The following is an 11379-nucleotide window of genomic DNA, read 5'->3' on the forward strand; positions in this document are numbered from 1 at the left end:
AGGAGATGGTGGATGGAGCTTTCTCAGATGCTTTCTCATCAGAAGGTGCAACATGAGTTGCACCTTCACCAGATCTTGATATGATAGCGACCTTGGTGCCAGGTTCCACAGTATCTCCTTCCTTAGCTATAAACTACGTTCATGCACATAAAATCAAAAGATTATGAGCTCCAAAAGTAACTAAAATATAATGTTAGAGCAAACATAAATATTTGTCTAATGTATAATTGTACCTTCTGGATCACTCCTGCTTCAGGACTATTGACATCAATAGTGACCTGGGACAACAAACAACAGAAGAGCCAACTGTTAGCAAAGAATCTAGAAAAGAATACGATATCTAAAGTTACTTCATGATGTTATTTTATGATCAGGATCTAAAGTTGCACAACAAGCATCACATAGATATCCCCTTTCATTAGTTACAGGAAGTGATAGCAGATATTATTCTACAAATTTTAGGAACAGTTCCCAAAAATTCTATTTCTAAAAAGAGTTGGTAAACTATATACTCTTAATCATCAGCTATTAAAAGTGAGTACCTTGTCTGTTTCAACCTGAGCAATTGGCTCATCAACTTCTACTCGATCCCCAGGTTCTGCCACACCAAATAGTAGTAAAAAACAAAAAGAAGGGATGAACCATCAGTCATGAATCATGATTACTTAAGTGAATAAGGGACTAGGCCATAATATAGAGAACATACTGGACTAGATCATAATATAGGGAACATACTTTTCAAGAATGTGGCTAATGTGCCATCACTAATGGATTCGCCCATAAAAGGAACAACAGCTTCAACAACATCACCTTCTGCTCAGCATTGATAGGAGGATATTAGTTACAAGCAAGACCAAAAAATAGAAAAGAGTAACACTATGCACATAAACACATCTCCAAGCCTTCCATTTATAGTGATAACTTATCCCAATCAGCAAATAGCTGAAATTAGAATGCTTTATCACAAAGAGTTAACTGACAACAGAAAAATCAAAGACTAAAGCACATAAGCCAAAAGTGCATTGCATATCATGCCAGCACCATTGCATTTATCGAATTCATCCGTTCTAAATGCAGAAACACCATCACCACTAACATTTTGGTGATGCATTGTTAAACCCTGCCTCTTAGGTTTACTTCAAAGTTTTACAAAACCCATATACTAATAAGTGATAGTCAAACCAAGCAATATCTTCTTGAATTCACATGAAAAATGTCCATCCAGGAGAGCAACAAATAGAGAAGTAGCAAATTTTCCCCTTTTATTTTACTTGAGACTACTCCATGGATTCGATTCTTTCATTCATCGACTCTCATGCCATACGGTTTGTCCTGATAATAATAAGAAATACAGTTCCCAATCGAAAGAAATTAAAAGGCCATAAAAAATTTGACCCATAAATAGGAAAATGATATAGCATCTAATATGTGAAAGCCTGTTTTCGTCCACTGACACAATTTTGATACACATAAGCTACAATGAAAGCCGGCACTCTAGTGAACATTTTACCAGTGCTAGAACTGAATGACCTGCTCCAAATTTGCATGTTGACATCTTGCTGAAGAATGCCTACAACTTCCCTGCAAATAAAACAAGAATCAGATCCATCTCAGCTTGAAATTCCCAATCAGTTAGGCCCTGCATCACCCAATCTTCTAGTAGGAAGTTTTAATACTTTTATATTTCTTTTCGAAAGTGGAACAGACATGATGCTTGAAATCAATTCACAAGCAAGGAGGAATACTGCAAGTTGGAGTCATTGGACACTCTTCATAAGCGAACACCAAATTTGGTTATGGTCCTACTAAATCTTCTTGCCACAGTGAGATCAATATACAGTTGGTCAATAAATCTCAACAATCCAGGTATGCTTTCACCAGTCAACTAAACGCATCTCCAACAGGATTCAACCGAGCCAAGTTGTTCCTGGTATAATTAGAAGCTTCCCTTTTATGGATCCACCTAGAGATTATCTTATTCATAGGCTACGCCACTAAAGACAACCTGAATTCATAAGTTCTAATAACCTAAATTAACCGAGAGCCTAATCTAAGAACACTTTAATTGGCCTTACTTTCAAATTTCTCAGACTCATTTTCATCTTGTTGTTTACTATCCAATATCCATCAGTGAGAGAAGACCATGAACACAATATAATAAGTATCTCAATACTCAAAAGAATCTATGTGAATACATTCACAATGAATCACCAACCTCTTTGGCATCAAAGTTATCATGCGTCCTGCACACAAAAATAGATAATATGATTGATATAAACCGTGTAAAGAGTAGTCACAGCTATGTATGGAGAAATCAAGAAGCCCTACCAGCAAAAGGGAGGTGGCAGAAAGTACGAGCACCACCAAATCCCCTGGTGTAATGTATCATCTGGTCACAATGTTATAAATAAGCAATGACATGATAACCAAGACAATCAGATAAGCTTCATAAAATGATTCTCGATCAAACAACCAAAGCGTCTTCCCAGGTCCTACAAACTATACTTGTTCTAATAGAAAACACTAAAAATAATCGTCTTATAAAAAGGATTCACAGAGAAAATATAAACATAAATTCAAGGCAGAGCATGTCCATAATTAGCATAAGCTAACCCTGTATTCTTTCTATATACATATGCTGATGATTATTAAGTAATTATAGCATCTTTCTAACTTGATCCCTCAGACATTCATATATCCATAAATACATAAATAAGCATATTCAGGCCTTCAGAGGTATACATATCAATTTCCATAAATGTGTATATGAACACATACCCACGGACACTTAATTGCATGCAGATGATTACAGGCTGACTCAATCATAAACTAGACATGAGGCGGATTATTAATCAAATACCTCAATCAAGCACAAAACAAAAGTAAATCACAGTAAACAGGACTCCTTTAACTGACTTCGTCCAAAACGAACTATAATGAATCTAAGATCTCAATCACCGCCAGCAATAATTAAATTATGTTAAGTTCTCATATGCAGCCTGCATTTACATAAAAGCAGAAAACAGGAAACATGTTGGCTAAGATTTGTATATAGCAAAACCAAAACACCCATATTACCTCTTCTGCCGCAGCAGAGCATGGTCGTGGTGTAGGCACTGCAGGCTTGAGCTTATACAGTGATTTCCCGTACACCTAATCCAAGAAGGCACAAAGTTTTTACATAAATGTTTCGGACACATAATATAGCGGATATGCATAAGTAAATCCACACATAAACTTACGCCACTGAAGTTTCAAAAAAAAAGCGAATGACTGAGAAAGTTACCGAAGCAGATGAGGCGCCAGAAGCGGCTTTACGCCTTAAAACACCCAACATCACGCCTTTTGATCTCCTATCACTGCAAAAGAAACAAATAATCCGTCAAAGTTGACAATAGCACAAACAAAACAAAAGATACCAAACAAACGACTAAACAACGAAACAATCCAAGCGCATGATGTGCGCGCCATCCTTACAGATCTCAAACCAAACCATTACATAAATGAAATAGGGAAAAGCGAGGAATTGAGAGGAGAGATCAGCAAATCCGACCTAGATTTTGATTGAAGCGAGAAGAAAAGTCTGAATGAGGAAAGAAGTATAGTACAATTCCAAAATTATTAGTAAGCTCTTCGCGAATAATTGACTTTTAAGGGAGTGGAGAAACACCTTCACCTCTCTAGAAAAGGTCTATTTTGTCAGAAGAAAATGTAAATGAGAAAAAAGAAGGAATACTGTATTGGGTTTGGGCCTTGGCTGCAGATCTTCTTGGGCTCAGAGTTTTACGCTAATGAGGTTTTCTGTCGTTCAGGAAAAACAGCATAATTGAAATTTGTCGTTTAATTACAGAGGCAGTTGGAAAATGATATACAAAACATATAACATAAATTACAACCAGCTTTTATAATATTTTATATAATTATATATATTTCTCATTATTTAAAAAATTATTGATATTTTTTATGTACGATTAAACTGTGTAATTCTTGAATGAAAAATTATAATTGTCAAATTACATTTGCTATATGTTTTTCTTAAAATAAGAAATTTTAAAAAAGCAGACATTTGATGGAAAATTTTGAAAATCGTAAAATAATATAAACTTAGTTCATAAAAAAAATTAAAAATAATAAATTATAATTCATGATCCACATGTGCATTTTAATCAGTTTATCTAAAAAATGGATAAAGACCTAACAGAAACTAACGAATTTGACTAATTGTTAGACGACCATTAAAATCAATGAGATCTTGATAATTTTTCAAATAACGATAGAATATTTATAATTATGCGAAGGAAGCTCAATCTAATCTACCCACACACATGTGTGTGATAGATTTTAATACATATCAGATTTAATGCCCATTGGGCCTTGGAATTAAACAGATCAAACTTGCATTTCGAGTGCAGACATAAGTTTTTATAACATTTGACCCATTTTTTCCTAGTCACTTTTGAAATTACATTCTATCGACAACACATTTTGACAAAAATTATAATTTATAACTCTCAATCCCATTATAGTTATTTTTTTTATCTAATTATTTATCATAGTTAATGGGTATGGCCTAAAAGGGATTGACCCAAGAAAAAATGTTAAGCCCAAGCACTAGACCGTCCGCCCAGGAAAGAGTCAGCCCACCCAGGTCACCAGGCTTAACTCAAAAGGGGCATCCTGCAATATGGTTCGGCCCAAAAGGGAGGCACACTATGCTCAGCCCAAGAGGGAACCCCCCACACCAAAGTTCATCCAAGGATGAAGCATACCTCATCAAGCTTGGCCCAATAAGGACGCCCAGTCCAAAGACCTACTGCTCCCTTCAAAGTCAGCCCGAAGGAAGGAATGTGTCCTCGAAGGGTTTGAACTATTTAGCCTAAGAGGACTCCCCTTCCGGTAGGATTCTTCACGAAGATGGAGTCCTCCATCCGAAGACTTGCTGCTTAAGGAACGGATCAAGTCCTCCGCCCCTTTCGGTAGGATTCTTCACGAAGAAGGAGTCCTCCATCCAAAGACTTGCTGCTTAAGGAACGGATCAAGTCCTCCGTCCAGCATTCTTATTGCTACTCTGCTATTTTAATTTATACGCTTGCATACGAAATTCTCACTTTTATCGTAATTTTTCGTCATAATTTATTTTTACATTTATCTATTTTTAAATTTATGACTAATTTAAGCATCAAAGTGCTAATATTTTATTTTGTAAGCTCTCTTTCTCAAGAGTTTTCACTCAATTAGCCAAATTCAATATTAAGATCCAAAAACTTTGAACCCATATTAAAATCGCACGCTTCAATAGTCATTAAATAATTACTTAAACCCTTCATTAACCTTAATAAAAAAATCTTCTTTTGAATAAATGGTTTCCCCATCCTATCATTAGCATTAGATGATTAAACTTACAATTTCAATCATTATGTTTACCAATTTAAAATATACAAAAAAAAGTTCATAAAACTATTTTTCTCTTTTTTGGTCTTTTGAATATATAAACTAAATTCTAAAATATTTATCAAGGTTTCCACAATATCTTATAAATTTTTTAAAATGTATTATACTACCATATAGTTGGTAAATGCTCCATTGCCTACCGTCTATAGAGTGTACAATATATGTCTAATTTGAGGATGAGATGCATTACTACTGCATCACAATATCAATCAATAGTTATAATATTGGGTAAATTACAATCACCTTTCTCTAGTTTGACATAATTACGAATATTTTCTCATTATTTAAAAAATTATAAATATCTCCTAATATTTGGTGAAATTATGTAATTATTTGATGGAGGTATGAAAATATCAAATATGCCCTTACTGTAATTTTTTTTAAATAAAAATTTGTAAAAACAAAAACAGACGAGAGGGTGAAAGTTTGAAATATTATAAAAAAAATTATGCACTTAGTTAATAAAAAAAATTAGAAAATTTTAAAATAGAAATAAAATTATAAGTTTTAGTCCACAAGTGCATTTTGGTTAATTGAATATGACAAATGGATAAAAACCTAATGGATACTAATGAAATGACTGTTAAAATCAGAAGAGTATTGATAAATTTTTAAAATAACGAGTAGTATTAGTAATTATGCTAAACTTTAAGAACGATCATTGTAATTTACCATATAATATTTGCTAATCAAATTTTAATAATAAGTAACAACTTAAAATTAATTATGACTATAAACTGTGTTGCAATGTTTTCAGTATAGAAAATGTGTTGAGAACAATAAATAATTTTTTGCGATCTATTTATTTTGTTCTAATCAAATCGTAAGTGGTCTATTTAAACATTATTTGCATGAAAATATGAAGAAATTTGTGAATGAAATCAATCGAAACACCTCATTAGATTAGGAATTTTTTTTATTTTGATCAAACTGTCGAACCAAACTAATTACATAATAAGTGTATTACTATTACTATGTGATTGGTCATTTTTCTTGAATTTTATACAAATTACACAGTAAATATACTACACTTGTCATATAATTATTTTAAATTCGATTGAATCAGGTTGGAATTAGAAATCAAACTAATTACATAGCAAGCGTATTAATATTACCATGTGAATGGTCACTTTTCTTGAATTTTACACAAATTACATAGTAAGTATATTACACTTAACATATAATTATTTTAGATTCGACCGAATCAGGTTGGAATTAGAAATTTCGTTAGATTAGAGTCTCAATTTTGTGAATTGAAATTGGCCAAATTTTCATCTTAAATTAGTCTCATATCCGTTGTTAATTTAGAGGAACAAACGTACGGTCGGACCAATTGTGCAAAAAGAAAAAGAAAGAATTAAAATTAGAAATCAAAATTGAACTAGTAATTATATATGAGGATGAAAAATATAATTAGTCCAATTTTTATCTTATAATTATTTTTTGTATAACTAAAAAAAATAAAAACTATTACAAACCCTTTAATATCGCGCATATGATCCTCAGCACAGGTTTTCTCCTTTGTTCAGCAGTTCACCTCGCAAGAGTTAAAACCCTCCCCGTTCTCCTCCTTTTCTCCCCAGTTGTAAAAACCCTCACGCGCCGAAGCCCAGAAGAGCAAGAAGCCATCCGTTAAATGGCCTCCACTCGACCCGCCATAGACAACGGCGCTGTCGCCGCTGAACCCGTCGTTCCCACCTCCACGGCCGCCGAACAATCAGTAGTAGCTGAGGCAGCAGAAACCAATGGCGAGGAAGCTGAAGCTGCGTCGACGGAGGCTCCCGCGGCCACTGAGACAACGGAGGCTGATGAAAAAGAGAAGGAATTGGCGGAGGTTAAAGCCAAATGGCCCGGTTGGCCGGGGTACTCGGTGTTTCGGATAGTGGTACCGGTGTTGAAAGTGGGTGGCATAATTGGGCGGAAGGGGGATCTCATTAAGAAGCTCGTTGAGGAGACACGCGCTAGGGTTCGGGTTCTTGACGGCCCCATAACCTCTCCGGATCGCATTGTAATTCCCGCTTTGCGTTTCTCTATCGACGTAACATAGATAGTCATTCATATGCATGTGTTTGGCTGGGTAATTTTACTTGATTTGCGATTTGGGCCTTTTTAATGTTATCGAGAAATTTTTAAACTTGGAACTTTAGTACCATTATGATAGGTTTCGAATTTTTACTCCACTCTTTGAGTTTTTAGGTGCTGTAAATGATTAGGTTTCTAGTGCTTTTTAATTTTCAACAAAAAGTAGGGGTTATACATAGAACTTGGGTTGATTAATTATGTTTGGTTTAATTATCTCGCCTTTGCCTTTTGGCCTATATATGTGTTATTTTTGTTTGCATATTTTTCAGCTTTAGCTATGTTAGATTTTATGTGTTATTTTTGTTTGCATATTTTTCAGCTTTAGCTATGTTAGATTTTAGCAGTAGACTTCGCCTTTTTGCTGCGCCAGAGATTTTATCAGTTTTGATTTGGTTTTGCATTAATAGTTTTCTTCTTATGATTTAACCTTTTGAGACTAAAACTTTCCTCTGGTCGAACATGTATGCTGCCAAGGGACAAAACTGTGGTACTAGGCTTTTGCGTATTATTCAGGGTCATGATGAAGTAATGGTGGGGGTGTTTTTCGGACTAGGTTATTATATTACTTGTTAAGATCCCTAAAGGACTAGCTTATTCATTCTGCTTATTTTCAAGTTATGTGCGTGGAACAATTCATGCTGAAACTTTTGCTTGTGGTATTTATTATCTTTAAGTGCCTAGGTAGTAGTGAGGTAGACTGATAGAGATAGGGAATGAGATATATAGCCGAAACCTAATGAACACTTACAGTGGTTGTACATTGATTTATCTTGATAACAGGACTACTATGTTTGATAGAATTATTGGAATAAGGTCGTTATTTATGGAGGAGCTAACCTTTTAATGCGTGTTCCTGGTGTCAAGATTATTTTGTATCATCTCAGCCTAGACAAAAAGGAAGTACATTTATGGCCAACGAGATTCCTGATATCTTATTTACGTGCTGTATTTACCCAAGTGTGTGGGTATATGCTGGGTTAGAATTGGGATGGATGGGATTTATAACCTTATGCTAAGACGACAAATTTTGAGCAATGATTGATTAAGTTCCCTTCCTTCCAGTGACATAGTGTAAAATCAAGAAACCACCTTCTTCATTTACTTTTGCTATTATTATCCTTCAAAGATTTCCCTCATTTATTCTTCAGGCCGAGGGTTGGTTATCCTGACTTGTTACATTGGAAAATTGCACTTTGAAACTGCTTTATCTATGCAGCTGCTTAGAGCTGCTTTACTTTGTTGAGACTTCTAGATGTGCATTGTTCTGGAGCCTGACAGACCTTCCGTTTCAACTGTTGGAACTGGAACTGGAACTGGTTGGCTTTCTATCCTGTTGACCCCTCACAGTCATGTTTAGAGATTGTTACATTCTGACTGCAAGGTCGTAACTGATTGTTGTTGGAACTTTTAGAAATACTAGTTTCATTGAGAGAGTGCTTTCACTTCTTAGTAAAAAAGTGTTCCTATTTGGTTTCATGATTTTTGGTAGTTTGAATTGTTCTTGGAAATTCTTCACCTGTTTCTTTCTTCTTCCTTCTATCATTCAGTAATTCACCCTATCGCAGAACTGGGGATGTGGGACAAAATTGTTTTAACAGTTCCACCACATGTGTTAAGAGGAATATTGTTGATCAGCTATGTATTATATAAAATAGCATTTGAGTTGCCAATGAAGCCACATGAGTCACAAGAGAAGTTGTTCATTATCTGGAATGGGATTAGAAAAAGATGATTTGGAAAGTTTTGGTTCTGCAAAGGCTTTTCTGTAAGGGTATGCAATAGATTTATTAGCATTTGCTTTGCCGAGGCTCTACTTGATAATAATTATACCGGTCCTTATTAGTTGCTCGTTCTGAGCCACCTGAAGTGGAAAATTTTGATGTTATTGTTGTGATTTTGTGCCAAATGCATACTTTATATGCCTTTGACCTCGATTTATTGATTGCCATATGGACATGTTTGGCATTAACTCATTGATCACGCTTTAGAATGGAATATTATTTAGTTCGTCTGTACGAGATGGAAGCTTTGCAATAGTTGCTAAAATTTTCCTCTTTTCAACCTCAGGAACTAAAGCTTTCTTTTTCCAAATGTTTTAGGTTTTGGTATCTGGGAAGGAAGAACCAGGGGCAGCCTTGTCTCCAGCAATGGATGCTATAATAAGAATCTTCAAACGTGTTAACGGGCTACCTGAGAATGATGGTGATGGCAAAACTGCTGGTGCTGCATTTTGTTCAATTCGGTTGTTGGTGGCCTCAACTCAGGCCATAAGTTTAATAGGAAAACAAGGATCCTTGATAAAGTCTATTCAGGAAAACACCGGTGCTTCTGTTCGGGTGCTTTCAAATGGTATTGATACATCTTCCTATTTCACAGGATCTTAATTCATAGTTCGTATGTGATGTTATTTCTTATCAGAAAAGCAATTACTTGTTCTGTTATACTTAGGCATACCTTGGGAATTACATGTTTGGTTTCTTCATAAGAGAATTTCTGTTCATACCTTATTTGGGAAGGTTGGAATAATATGAGACTTAAATGGCTCAAGAACACTTCTAGTCTGACAATGCATGACGTGGACGTATTAATGCTATCAGTTTTCAAGGATAGAATGGACAGTTGGTCATATTTCTATTGACTTCCTCTCAAACTCGACTTAGAGAAATTGTATTTTGGCCTTGTTTTTTTGGATGGGTTTTATGGAGCCTCTGTGCAATTGAATGAGCCAGTTTCCACTTTTAGGATGAATTATATGATTCATTTATTTGAAATTACAGATGATATGCCAGTTTATGCCAGTTCTGATGAAAGGATTGTTGAGTTACAAGGGGAAGGCCTGAAGGTTCTTAAAGCTTTGGAAGCTGTGGTGGGTCATCTGAGAAAATTCTTGGTGGATCACAGTGTTCTTCCCTTATTTGAGAAGAGTGTAAGTTAATTCCTGTTTGATTTTAATAGTCTATGAAATCATTAGGCTATGGTTATGAACTTATCAACATTTTTTCCTCCGTTTACAGTATAATGCGCCAACCACTCAGGAAAGACAAGTAGACACTTGGACTGACAAGACGTTGCTGCATGCTACTCCACAGACCTCACGAGGGGCTGATTATCCTGTTTCAATAAAGAGGGATTCACTCTTTCTTGACCGTGAAAGCCAGATAGAATCACATATTGCGTCTTCTAGACATTCACTGTATGTCCCAGATCACAGTCTTGGGAGTCGTTCCTCAACAATAGGACGTTCTGGGGGACCTGTTGTTACTCAGGTTACTCTTGTCATGCTTACATGCAATTTCTGTATTTTATTTGTTGTAGAACATGATGCCCCAATCTTTCCTGCAAATACATTACATTTATTGCCTTGTGCAGATGTCACAGACTATGCAAATACCTCTTGCTTATGCAGAGGATATTATTGGGGTTCAAGGAGCAAATATTGATTATATTCGACGTACTAGTGGTGCCATTCTTACTGTGCAAGAGAGTAGAGGCCTACCAGATGAAATCACCGTCGAAATTAAAGGCACCTCTTCTCAAGTTCAAGCCGCCCAGCAACTTATTCAGGTGAATAGATTTAATTCTCTTTTCCTGCTGTTGCTTCCTTTCATCTTTCTTTGAACCTGGACCATGATGATCCATATTCAGCTCCTCTTGACATCATCCTTCAAGTTCAATCCTAACTAGGGCCTAGAAACTTAAATTTCATAATGTTGGCATCATTCAGGCATTCCTTTTGTTTTCTGAAGATGGTCCAACTGCTTGAGCTGTATTGAGGAAGAGAATTATGTGTTTGCCGTAGCATTATATAAAGAATACATACATTAAGTTTTAAGGCATATTTTTTGT

General features: G+C 35.4%; 2 protein-coding genes across 2 annotated transcripts in view; one reads left to right on the top strand and one right to left on the bottom strand.

The window, feature by feature from the left end:
• LOC105173897 (dihydrolipoyllysine-residue succinyltransferase component of 2-oxoglutarate dehydrogenase complex 2, mitochondrial-like) overlaps positions 1-3656 on the bottom strand; it is a gene marked incomplete in the record, with an annotated part of 7129 nt that extends 3473 nt beyond the window's left edge. Inside the window, 10 exon segments of the mRNA XM_020697923.1 lie at positions 36-133; positions 234-278; positions 543-598; positions 736-813; positions 1511-1581; positions 2216-2243; positions 2329-2389; positions 3079-3153; positions 3287-3359; positions 3478-3656. Coding sequence (XP_020553582.1) covers positions 36-133; positions 234-278; positions 543-598; positions 736-813; positions 1511-1581; positions 2216-2243; positions 2329-2389; positions 3079-3153; positions 3287-3337 — 563 coding nt within the window.
• The window catches only part of LOC105173898 (RNA-binding KH domain-containing protein PEPPER), a 4855-nt gene continuing 429 nt past the window's right edge, over positions 6954-11379 (top strand). The window contains exons 1-5 of the mRNA XM_011095803.2: positions 6954-7459; positions 9633-9882; positions 10311-10459; positions 10548-10799; positions 10903-11097. Of these exons, the coding sequence (XP_011094105.1) occupies positions 7088-7459; positions 9633-9882; positions 10311-10459; positions 10548-10799; positions 10903-11097 (1218 nt within the window). The 5' untranslated portion in view covers positions 6954-7087. The remainder of the gene's footprint in view (positions 7460-9632; positions 9883-10310; positions 10460-10547; positions 10800-10902; positions 11098-11379) is intronic.

This window comes from Sesamum indicum, linkage group LG11 (assembly GCF_000512975.1).
Source record: "Sesamum indicum cultivar Zhongzhi No. 13 linkage group LG11, S_indicum_v1.0, whole genome shotgun sequence".
In the NCBI taxonomy this organism is placed as follows: Eukaryota; Viridiplantae; Streptophyta; class Magnoliopsida; order Lamiales; family Pedaliaceae; genus Sesamum; species Sesamum indicum.